This window comes from Callionymus lyra, chromosome 3 (assembly GCF_982586985.1).
Source record: "Callionymus lyra chromosome 3, fCalLyr1.hap1.1, whole genome shotgun sequence".
NCBI classification, from domain to species: domain Eukaryota; kingdom Metazoa; phylum Chordata; class Actinopteri; order Syngnathiformes; family Callionymidae; genus Callionymus; species Callionymus lyra.
In genome coordinates, this window is record NC_141820.1 from 30111682 (window position 1) to 30124575 (window position 12894).

Below are 12894 nucleotides of genomic sequence, written 5' to 3' on the forward strand. Positions count from 1 at the left end.
ATTGCAGTGGATATATTCCCCCCTGTAGGACACCGAGGGGGCAGGGTTCAACACAGTGGCCTCTCGCTGCTCAGTAATGAGAAGTGCTGCAACAGCCTTGATAACTGGAGGCCAAAATAGGAATAATGACTCTTCTCACATGTCACACTTGATGCAAGACATTTCTTTACACAAATTAATGTACAGTAGCGAAGCATCTGTTAATCCCCCCCTCCTCCCTCTCCAGCCTCCCCCGTCTCCCCACGGAGACTACCCGCTGAAGTAGTGAAGAAAGTAGGCCAGGAGAAAAAGTAGCCTGTTAAAAAAAGCAGAACAGTGAGTATAAATGAGCTTCGCTGCTCATGAGGGATGAATTACATTTGCTGTTGCTCTCCCCCTTAAGCCACCGTGAGTGACTCGAATAGGCTCCTTACAGATGTCCGACAAACTGTCTTGAGCAGAACTTTTTATTCTATTAATAAACCACCAATTAATTCATTCTCTCTTTTTAATGACAGCTTTGTAACTGTTCAATATTCTCATTGATTCATGAAAATATCAAACTTTTGTGTCGCTTCAACGGCAAGAACAAAGTGAAAGGCAGTATAAAAATAAAATACTTTATATTTACATATTGTAATTAGGAGCACCACTGAAATAAATGAATCTGTTTTTGATCTCATTTTCTGTAACATCATTCTTTCGGTAGTTTTTGCTAAAAGACACTAATAAAACCCCCTTGTGATGACTTTTAACCTAATGGTGTCAGATATGGTGGCTTGAGCATTAAAACATACTAAATACAGGCGTAAACTCAAACCTAACTCAAAAGTATTCAGATGTTTGAATCTGTGCGTGACAGGAATCCAAGAACTTTTTTCATTTTGTGCAGAATAATGAACGTATAATTCAGTGCAGACGTGTTCATCCAATCGCCACCAAACATATTTAAATTAACCAGATTTCCAGGATCTTCCCACTCTGTGATCACAAAAAAACAACAAATGAAAACATGAATTTAAACTGGATTAAGAGTTTTTATTTGTTCATTTAAAAAATGACTGACGTTGAAACTTAGCGCAGATGTGCTGCGGTGAACATGCTCTTGTACTATAGTAAAATCACACCTGGTGAGTCTGACAATCAGCAAACTATAGACGTAGTAGTGCGTACCTCCGTAGATACTTTTCACACCTGGACCTACTTAAGCAGCTCACGGTACATTTGTAAAGTTGTGCGTCTAAAAATGTTGCTCTCCTGCATCCGTACACACGAGGCAGTGACCTAGAACAAGAGCAACATATTGAGCTGCTCGACCAGAGCCAGAAATCTCCCGGGAAAGGCCGTTTTGGGACTCCTCATCTGGATTGCCAGGTTTGGGGTCACATCTGATGGATGGTATCCCCCATGAAAATAAAGCTGTGAATCTGGCTGACATCACAGCTTCCATGCGAGACTGTGCCTCTTGAGGTCATAAAAATATCTGTTTGAGCCTTTTTTCCTTTTCATTTTGTAAGAAATGACCCAATAAAACTCTGACAGTTTAGAAATGTAGATGACGACCCAGTTTACACGCCAAGCATTTTGACTTTCATTTTTAATCATTTACCTCATTCATATTCAATGAATTTGACACTCAAATTTTAGTTGAATAATACAGTTTAACCATACTTATCCTGCCCTGCCTGAAATTCTAGTTATTACCTTCTTTTCCCACCAGACTATTTATTCATAGAATTCAGCCTTTTCCAAAAATACTTTTACTTATTCAACTTTATTCTGTGTTTAAACTACTTTTCCTATTTGTCCTAATGTTTTTAGCAAACAAAATTAGCTTTAGGTCCAAAACCTAAAGCTAATTTAGGTTTATATATATATATATATATATTTTTAAATCACTTAAATTAATTAAATAAATAAATAAATGAGCCTGAATTAGATATTGAATTACTTTTACCATGTAATCCCGGGTCGGGTGTTTTTCTAATCCCAGGTTCATTGGACGAGAGGCTGGGGACACCCTGAACAGGAGGCTGTCTGTCACACACAACCATTCACTTTCTAAGTCTAACCACTACATCACCACGCGTCCCATTTATCGGAATAATTAGAATTCTCTGTAAATTAAAAATACAAACCTGCCTCTGCAAAGATTTGTCTGAACAAGTACAAATGATAATACAGTATTGAATATTTACTACTAAACATTACAAACTGATCCAGGGTCATGGCAATAGAAATGTCTGACCTGTCTGGCCAGAACCAGCAGGGTGATGAAGAAGATGAAGAGGGACACGGATCCCATGGTCTTTAGGTCTTTGAGCACTCCGGGTCTAAAGGAAGGGGGGGAAAAAAGTCATGACGGTGAGAAGAAAATACACTCTCATACCTTGTCATCAACTGGTCTGGCTTTGATTCAAATGAAGAAAAATGTTTAACTAGTCATGATAAGAAAATCAGTTTGAGACTCACAAATAAGACGGAATTATGGTAGTAGCCCATTATTTTATCAAGAGGAGCTTTACTGTTACACGTGTAGTGACACACTGGAGATGAAAAAAAAAAATGTCTCAAAAATACCCTGAAGTGTTAATGAGTACTTGTCAGGTACGTTTCAATATTTGTGACAGCTAGAGAAATGAAGTGGGGGCAGCAAAGCGATCCTCTCATAATGAAAAGTATTCTTGGATCCAGGCTCAACTTTCATCTGCCACTCCTCGTCTTCCTCTTCAGGGGTGACTGGTGTCGACGGCATGTTGCCGCCTCAGCGATACTCGGGTCTCGTTAATCATCTTAACAGGAGGTTGTGTGAGCGAGCTGCAAGGTCAAGCCTTAAACAGGTTGACTGACCTTAAGTGGGCTCTTTGATTGTTTCATTAAAGGGGGGTGAGAGTACCGGGAGGATGTGGGGAGGGTTTCAATCACCTATCCAACGTGTCGGTCGGGTACAGAGCTTTGCTGAAAACGTCCAGGATGGACGCGTGTGTCTGCAGAATGATGATGTTGTAGATCACCACGGCGACCAGCATCACCACCATCTTCAGCTCGTAGTTGATCCTCAGGAAGACGGAACACGACACCAGGCCCAGAATGCAGCAGTAAATGAAGTACTGTAGAAGAAATAAAGGCAAAATAACATTGAAAAGATTTTAATCTCCACAGAAGTCCCAGAAAATCCGGGAAAAGCCTGCACAAATAAAAATGTCTTAAAGAATGATTGTGTTTGTCATGTCATTTAGCATTACAATATTTATGCCACAACATTTCTCTGTTTCTCTCTCTGTAACAAATCTTCTGAAGTAGTAGCAGCTTGGATGAGGCTGTAATGAATCTTAATGAATATTTTTAAGTCTTCTAATGTGTGTACGATCTTAACTGTGACCAAGTTTTTTTGTTAAAGGGCAACTAATGTGTCGATTTAAGTGTGTCTTAAATAGATCTTGGACCTCTATTGTATCATCAGTATGTCTTTGTTTATACAAAACTCTCTTTTCATGGATATATTTATATTAGAAAATATGATGCTCCGCCCGAAAATACATGTTTTTTCTGGAGATTAAATCTTGTTTGCCATAACCACGCCCACTCTGCTGTCATTGGTCAAGCATTGAAGTTTGTCACCACGTGTCATCAATCCCGGAAGTCTCCACCTCCAAGGGACTTGTTGTATAAACAAAGCAGGTGTGATTACAGCTGGCTGGAGGAGGAGTGAAACCATTATTATGTCATAATGGACTCTCTCGTAACCTCTCCTTCGCAGAGATTTTACTTTAAACATCATCATGATGAGAGTCTTACTGCATGACTTAAACATTTTAAACATGTGAGTGAGTCAGGATAGTTGAGTTTGACATTAGTTGACCTTTAAAATATAACCATTTAGTTACACTTGGCCAGTTTACTGGCAGTGAAAATAACTGGGCACGGTGCCAACTTTATGAAATCCTATAAAAAGTTGTTCTTATAATGAGTAAGTTCAGCTCTTTTCTCTGTGTTACATCATTAATAAGATTGATTTTCCTCTCCTGCAACCCAAAAATCATTATTCAGAAAGTGCTGCTGTACATCTTTAGGAGCTGATGCATCTGCTCCGTTCAACTTGACTCAATTAAATGGCCCACGATGCTGTCGGGGAGTTTCTTAAATGGGCTCGGGCGCCTCTACAAAACCACGGAACCACATCCGCAAAATGTGAAGTGTTCATTCTCAGCCGAGTCAATCCAGGTCACACAGCATGGTGTCGTCACTGATATGGCAAAAGGTAATTCTTCTAATTATATTCAAATAAAAAGGGTCCGCGACAAAGAAACTTTTTAACCTAAAGGGTGCATCTTACTTTGACAAATCAAACAATAGATGTATTTTTTTTGTAATATGCTCAAAAAAAAATAATTTGTGTCCAACCTTTAATAGGTTCTTCTTAATACATTTTTTTTTTTTTCAAAACTTGACTACTTGTATTTCAATAAAGCACATTTTAGTCATATTTACATTTTCTTTCCACTTATATTTTTTAAAATATCTTCATATTTATATCAGGATCTCTGAATTAATGTATATAAACCCCTTAGTTTTATCAATAATAATAATAAGATGTGATTCTGTTTAAATATTTTCCTCAGGTTTTCTAATAGGGTTACTTCCTTTCTTCTGTCTCTGGGCTGGACAGCTGCTCACAACAGTCAAAGTTATTTAAAAAAGAATAATTGCCCGCCATTGATGTAAGGCGAAGAACAAGCAGTCAGTGGTTTGTGAAGGTTTGAAATGTAAAAGAAAAGCTTCAACATGAAAATCGATGCAGAAAACATTGAGAGAACTAAACCAGTGTGAGAAATGCATTATGAACAAAAGACATATTTAAGAATTCCCCTTGAAGTCATGGCGTCATAGATGATAATTACAGCATCATAGAGAAGTTGGCTTTTCAACGAGAACATGTTGTACTTAACATGTGTGTGATGATCGCACAAAACAACCTTTTGTGTTTCCATCATGTTATTTTTTATGGTTGCGAGGATATAAACACATCCGTGAGTCTACACAGTCTACACAGACCAAACACTAATGACCGTCTCTCCCAAAACATGTGACTTGTGGACACTGAGTACTTACAGGGAGATAAAACCTTCTTTCTCCTGCGCCTTCATTCTGCTGGTTCCACACTGTGTCGTTGGTTCGGTTGAGCGGTGATGAGGTCGCCAGGGTGGCATCCACCGATCCCCCCGGATCCTCCACAAAGAACTAAAAACACAAAGAGAACTGGATCAGCTCTTTCTCTGTAGTGATGACTCTTGGAGATAAGGTTCTACTGTTGATGCTAATTAGTATCACGTGTTTACAGGCTAAACTTTAACTGGCAAAACACTTGTTAACATCTCAATTGTAAACTTGAAAGATACATCTCCTGGATGCACTGGGACACATCCTCAGTGATGTTTCCTGGATTCATTGGATGTTTCGGGTCCAGCAACGTCAGACATCCTCGTCCATAGCCACCCAGTGGCTTTATCTGCGGCCTCACTTACGGCTTGAATGGCCCTCTTCCTGGCCACCCCTATGATTCCCAAAAAGCCAAGGACTCTGCAGAGGGAGCGTCCTTCAAAGCATCGACAGCCAACTTCTCATAGAAAGTCTTCCAGCCCCTGCCCTTGCAGTCCTCCACCAAGTCCCTATACTTGGTGCGTTTTCTTTTATTGGCCTCCTCCATTCGCTCCTCCCAGGGCACCGTTAACTCCAGCATGATCAATTGTTTCGATGCCTATGATACAATTATCATGTCCGGCCGGAGCGACGTTGTTGCAATGTGCTGGGGGACCTCAGTTGTTTCACAGATCAACATGCAGCTGCCAATCAGGGGCTGTGTGGAGGAGTCCTGTTGTCGTCTGCGGGCGTACACTAGGTCTCACTCCAGCTTTGACGAAAGAGATTGCCTTCTTTGGAGCATGATGTTTCTTGCTGGTGCCGATGGCTATGTTCTCAGTAACTGCTTTGAGTACCTGGTCATGGCGCCAACGGAAGCGACCATCAGCCAGGGACTTTGGACAACTGCTGAGGAGATGTTCCAAGGAGCCTCTTCCAGAGCAAAGGGGGCAGGATGGTGTTTCACTCTTCCCCTACACATGGAGGTTTGCTGGGCTGGGGAGGGAATCATAGACTGCCACAACTAGGAACTTGACCTGGTGGAAGTCTGCCTGCATGATGTTTGCCCATGTGCGTTTGCGCTGCAATGTGCCCTCCAATCTTGTCCATGACGGAGTCCCATTGCCCTGCCCATTGCCCTGCCCACTGCCCTGCCCACTCGTTCTTCCTCCAAGCCTGCTCGGACCTCTTCCTGGAGTAGATGTCGTCTTTCTTTGCCCCGGGCCTGGCTGACTTTGGTCTTTGGAAAGTAGCTCTCCCTGTTGCCACGGCACCAACCAGCGTCTTTTGCCTAAGGCGTGACTACGCCACCTCCACTGCCTTTTCTGCCTTCCACTTCCTTCCTGGCCTCACTTCAATCCTGGCTGATGACACCTTGCAGTACCTGGAGTCTCTGTACTGTAGGGCTTCTCTCGTGCGTGCCACCTTGAATTCTTCAGTGAGCCCGCTGAAGGGTAGCTGCAGGATGTTGCTTGTCCCATACAGGGCAGCACTGTTGAGACTGCGAGGAAGGGCCATTTCCGCTGAAGGCTGCTGATCTTCCTTTCAAAGGAGCACAGGACTCTGGGGAGGATGGAGTACTGGTAGATCCAGGCTTTAAATCTTCCAGGCAGACCAGACCTGTCTACCTTGGTGAGCCACTCTCCAAGCTCTTCGGTAGATTTCTGGATAGCAGCAGAGTCCTTCAGGCTGGCGTCAAAGACCTTTCCCAAGCTCTTGACTGGTTGCTCCGTGATAGACGGAATCACCGTTCCTGAAATTGAGAACCGGAACTTGTCGACCACCTTCCCCCTCTTCAGCACCATGGACCTTGACTTTGCGGGCTTGAAACTCATCCTGGCCCATCCAAAGAGTCTCTCCAGTCCTTGTAGGATCCACCTGCTCCCTGGGACTGATGTTGTTATGATAGTCAAGTCGTCCATGTAGGCTCTAATGGGGGGCTGTCGAACACCTGTTTTGCATTAAGGCCCTTTGCATTCCACCTCGGCAGACTTCACTACCATGTTCCTTGCCAGAGCAAACAGGGCAACGGAGATGGTACATCCTGTTATTATCCCTTTCTCAAGGCGATGCCAGTCTGAGGTCACTGACCCAGAAGTTACCCTGAGCCTGAAATTATCATAATAATCTAGGATCAAGTCCTTGATCTTGCTGGGAACATGGTGGAGGTACAGTGCAAGCTCCACTAGCTTGTGTGCGATGGACCCGTAGGCGTTAGTGAGGTCCAGCCACAACACAGTGAGTTCTCCTCTACTCTCATGGGCTACCCTAATGAGCTGTGTGACTACACCATTGTGCTCTAGGCAGTCGGGAACTCCAGGCACTCCCCCCTTCTGCACTGAAGTATCGGTGTAATTGTTCTTGAGGAGAAACTCGATCAGTCTTCGGGAGACGATTGCTGAAAAAAAACCTTCCCTTCCAGACTGAGTAGTGAGATAGTCCGGGACTGGTTGATGTTTTTCAAGTCCTCCTCCTTGGGGATCCAGACTCCCTCTGCACACCTCCACTGGTCTGCCACCTTCCCCCTTCGCCAGATCAGCTTCAAGATCCTCCACAGATGCTTGAGAAGGCTCAGACAGCGCTTGTAGGCAAGGTAAGGTACACTGCTGGGGCCAGGGGTTGATGACCTCTTCAACCTTCTTTAAACTAGGTTGTGTCAACTGGAACTCTGCTGTTGGTGGGGCCGGGCTGATGAGTGCTCTATTGGGATCTAAGTCTTGTCCTCCCACTCAAGCCGGCCACTGCGCTTGTCCCCGAGCAGCTGTTTAGTAAATCGATAGGGATTGGCGATGAAGGCTGCTCGCTTCCTAGATCTCTCTCTTCCACGCCTCCTGTGCCACTCTGCTCTGCGAAGGGTTATCAGTTTTTTCCACCCCAACATTTAAATATACACCTCATTTGTTCAGTTATGCTTAAATTACACTTTACATATTGACATATTCCTCTACGAACGTAACATATGGACATTCCTGACCTTTTTTAACCTACATTGGGAATTTCAGGGACCTCCAGGGCAGGAGAAGTATGTTCAAATTGTATTATTGTGAAAATAGCGAAAGATAAAAAGACAAATTAAGTGCAAAAAAGCACAATGATCCAAATATTCTTTTGAGCATCTCTGTAGAGATAAAACCAGTGAGGGAAAAAAAAAAAAAAATATATATATATATATATATATATATATATATATATATATATATATATATATATATATATAAATTTCATTTAGACAAAGTGAGGGATGTAATATTGTTTTTTTTATCAACCATCAACTCACCATGTTGAAAACAGCCATTACTAATATAAGCGCCGTGGTTGTCATGGTGAGGACCAAACGCAGCCAAGGGTTATTGGTGATAATGATGTGGGAGGAGGCGGGAAACCAGGTGAAGCTGCAGAGAGATCCTTTTTTACCCGGCTGAAAAAAACAAATGAACAAATTAAATGTGTTTTTTATTTAAATATATACCAGGAAATGACCATTTACAAAATATAAAACACTGATTTCAAAATACCTTTTAAATGTCTTTTTATTTTTGTAAACATGAGATCTAGAGCTAAAATCTATTTAAATAGTAAAAAATGTAGAAAATGACCAAATAAATAACTTTTTGGTTGTGATAAATATTTCTCTTTGACTAGTTTTATATATATTTTATTAACCTGGACAAAGTGTGGCCCCCTTAATGCAGCTACGGCAATTTAGAAAGGACAATTTAAATCGAAAACGAAAATTAGTATGTGAACAAAATATATGAATTTATTTATTTTATTATAATTATATGATTTTTGTTTATTTATTTATTTTTTTAACCTGAAATATTCCAGACTGTAAAGAGAAAACGTTTCCAATCAGCATTATGTGTTTAGATCAAATAGACCTACACTATATTTTATCTTGATAACATTATTTTTCTTCAATATGGTTTTGATTTGTCTCAATAAAGTACTTTTTTAATGAGAATAATATGCATTTCTGATATATAAGCTACAAACTGTGTTAGCCTCAGTGTATCAGTCAAACATGTGTTGCGGCAGTGTTTTAATTTGGTGGGGAATGATTCTAAATGATCTCAACACGTCAAAGGTCACAGACCCCTTGGTATGAATTACATATTAGGGGAGGCAGGTGAGGCAGATGCGCAATCCATCACGAACTGTGTTGATACATGCAATTGACGCGCGCCGGTTGCCGTATGTCTGAATGTCGCCAATATAATGATCACAGATACATTTATTTGCCTTGATTTTCTACAGTCTGGCTGATGTCTTTAACCGTTAAAGTTTAATGTTTAAAAAGCAAAGTTTGAGGCACACACTAATGACGTAGTTTCTCTACTTTGATGGAGCATCTCCATTGAGGCGGGGAGACTTTTAAAACTAAAGGAAATAAGGTAGACTTTTACAACAAACTAACAGAGGTTTGTGTGGTGAAGGACAGGCGCATGGACTTTATCTAAAGATAAGCCTAGAAACTGTTTTAATTTCAATCGTATTCTGCGTCTTCCTTGTAATCCTTTATCATTACGGTCATAATCTATACTGTTTTAATCCACGTTTGCTAATCCTTTTTTAAAATGATTAATAAGTTCATTCATCTTTTTATCTATTGATTGTTTAAAAAAAAAGAAAAGATTTTCAGCCAATTGAAAGGTCTCAGATCATTAAATATGGCAGGTTAAAGATTTAGAATATAGGATTTTAAATAAATTGATAATAAAAAAGTAATATTTCAGCTATGACTTATATCAATGTCAGAGATGACAGGTTTATGATGATATAAATCAATATTCACCCACAATCGATGAGTGCCATAGATCTGGAGGATGTAGACTAACATCCCACAAAACATTAAAACAATTTAATGTAGCCTTCTGGAGCAATTATTAATTAGATCAAATATTTTTTTTAACCATCTTAGTCATATGGTATTGTCAAAGATGAAATGTTTACGCTATAACTGGCATGGAGGACATCAGTCTAATAAAATCAAGTAAATCGTCTTTTAAAAAAGACAATGCGTGTGTGCAAAGAATGCTGCTGAGATAAGAAATAAGCAGTAGTTAATTGAATAAGCCACTCTTGGGTTTATATACTTGTAAATCTGACACTAAAGGAGTCAGTGCCTCACCAACCATGATCCTCACCGCTCGTCACTGCGCTGCTGTAACACCAGACGTGTCATGGTTTTCAACTGGTCTGGCCTTGGGACCATTCCCCCGAAACCCACCTCTGGGTCTAGTCCTACCACATTTCACGACCTTGAGGCTGTTTTTTAACTCACCAGAATGTGGCCAGCGAAACAAAGCACGAGGATCAGAGCCAGCAGTAAGAAGGCAAAGCCGAACGATATTCCCAGAACAGCGGTTCTGCAAACACACACACATTGTGAGTCATAAAAACCGTTGATATCCTAAAACAATGGCTCCAAATTTGCATCAGACGAGTGATAGTGGTGCAAGTTCTCTTCAAGGTTTAACGTCATGGATGACATCATGTCTCTCTGTGTGCAGCGATGCACTACTAGACGAGGCAGAGATAAATTCTAGGAGATGACGCAAGATTAAAAAATGAATGCTCCATAGATTCTCCTCTGTCCTTCATTAACCCTGTCGTTGGACTCATCATTGTTCAGAGTGCAGAAAGTCTAGAAGCCAAATGCACATTGAAGTAAAACCTCCTAAAAGGCAGTGACTCAGCATGAGGTTGATTTTCTCTCACTTGGATCACCTGATATATGATCATCAGCAGACACTGCTGTCTCTGTGAGTATGTTGGCTAAATAACTCAACTCCTCAGATCAGCTCATGCTCAAGAGCCTCTCTGGCACCACCCTTACGACGCTGAAACAACTTACTTGGGCAAGACAAGGACTTGTACGATGAATATACAGCAGAAGATCAGACAGGCACATGTGATGTAGTACTTGAAGGCTGGAAGTGTTGTGGATCTGTACTGTAGAGACACAAGACAACAGTAGAAATGATCTAGAAATGTTTGTTATATTACAGCGTATCAAGTAGATACAGAACATATCACAGTACCTAATTTTATCTTTGCCTATCTTTTACAATGAGTCATTCATTCAGTTTATTTAAAAACTTGCTTTATATTTACTTTTGTATCTTGTGCCTGATCTGATTCCTCCACCACCACCACACCACCAAAAGATATTTTTCCTGTTGGTTATGTCCAGGCACTCTGCTTTCCTCCTAAAAGCCATGAATATATCTATATCTATATCTATATCTATATCTATATCTATATCTATATCTATATCTATATCTATCTATATAGATATAGATATATATATATATATATGTGTGTCTGAGAATGATAGTCCTTCTTTATCAGGTGTCAAAAACTTAACTGTCATTCATGGGGGGTCTTTGAGCTGTTTTTTACTCAACTTTGATCAAAGTTTCATTTATATTCTTTTGTAAATTAATAATATAATGGTAAAATCATGACCCCAATCGAGGTTGGGGTGTGGAAAGTTTTGCAAAGCATTCTTTTTTTGTTGCGTTGAGCACATTTTTAAACCAAGAATGTTTGTTCTTGCTACAAATCTTTTAAACATCGAATGAATCTTGATTAAATGTCCAGTTTAAAACAGATTCAGGAATGGCTTATTTAGTATCATGACATCATTAAGGCATTAACAGACACTCTAAATATCAATTAATCACCAGATAAATAAAGATTTGCTCCTATGGATTCATATGGTCCAATCAAACACCCCCACTCCCTGCGCTTTCACCTACCTCTTTCTCCAGGGCTTTGTTGTGAAAGAACAATGAGATCCTCTGGATGTCCTCTGACTTCAGCCACTGCCTGCAACCAAATGAGTCAGAGTGTATGAGACATACCAACCAGCCTGTGCATTCCTGAAATCACAATTACTTTGTACAACAGAAACAACAGAAAAATAAAACTCACGATTAAAACACTTAATAAAAGCAACATTTAAAGATGCAAATGCAAACAGAATCATATCAGCACCGCCTGAGAGATATTAAAACACGGCTATGAGGAGGTCGCCCGCTTTGGGAGCGAGGGACCAACAGAAATGGTTTACTGAGATTGCAATTTTAATTATTGATATAATTTATCCACGGCTGTCTCTGGCTCTTACTTCTGCGAGTTGATACCATCGATGGTGCGAATCATTCGTTCATTGAGTTCCTCCTCAAACCTTCTCCTCTGTGACTTGGACCTTCAATTGAAAAGGACATTAAGATCACAACCAACAGCTCGACAATCGTCAAAACCCTAACCTTTCACGTCGTTGGAATTGATACTGTCCCATTGGAACATCCTGTTGAAAAAATGGAATACATATTAAGATAGAAACCAAATACAACACAGTATTGACATCTCGATGTTCTCACTTTGGTGTTGATCTTGCCATTTTCTGTGGTCACGCTGTCTCTCTGGTGCAGGTTAGCGAAGGGCTTTGCGGCGCCCCAAGACTCCAAGTAACGGGTCATCCTCACCGACGCCCTCATTTTGCCGGCATCCATGGAGGGGCGAGAGCGCAGACCCAGCAACGGGCTGTGGCGTTCCGTCTAAGGAAGAAGACAAATGGATTAAAAATGCAAAACAAAACCAAGAAGTTTTGGAGACACCATTTTAATCATTTAACATCTAATCTCTCCAGTTGGTCTTGGGTCTGTGGTCTTCTGTCAAGAGTATTTTGCCTTGTATGAGTTTTTCCTCAAAGTTAGTGAGGAAAAATATAAAACATTATTAAGACCCATCAGTTTTCTCAACTCA

General features: G+C 40.6%; 1 protein-coding gene across 3 annotated transcripts in view; it reads right to left on the reverse strand.

Annotated features, from left to right (window-relative positions):
- Positions 1-12894, reverse strand: part of adcy2b (adenylate cyclase 2b (brain)) — a 360789-nt gene that overhangs the window by 4882 nt on the left and 343013 nt on the right. For all 3 annotated transcript variants that reach the window (XM_087787525.1, XM_087787524.1, XM_087787523.1), the window contains 10 exons: positions 12510-12686; positions 12396-12436; positions 12254-12334; positions 11883-11952; positions 10976-11073; positions 10403-10487; positions 8396-8536; positions 5092-5220; positions 2905-3089; positions 2228-2312 (listed from right to left, as the gene is read on the reverse strand). In XM_087787525.1, the coding sequence (XP_087643651.1) occupies positions 2228-2312; positions 2905-3089; positions 5092-5220; positions 8396-8536; positions 10403-10487; positions 10976-11073; positions 11883-11952; positions 12254-12334; positions 12396-12436; positions 12510-12686 (1092 nt within the window). The remainder of the gene's footprint in view (positions 1-2227; positions 2313-2904; positions 3090-5091; positions 5221-8395; positions 8537-10402; positions 10488-10975; positions 11074-11882; positions 11953-12253; positions 12335-12395; positions 12437-12509; positions 12687-12894) is intronic.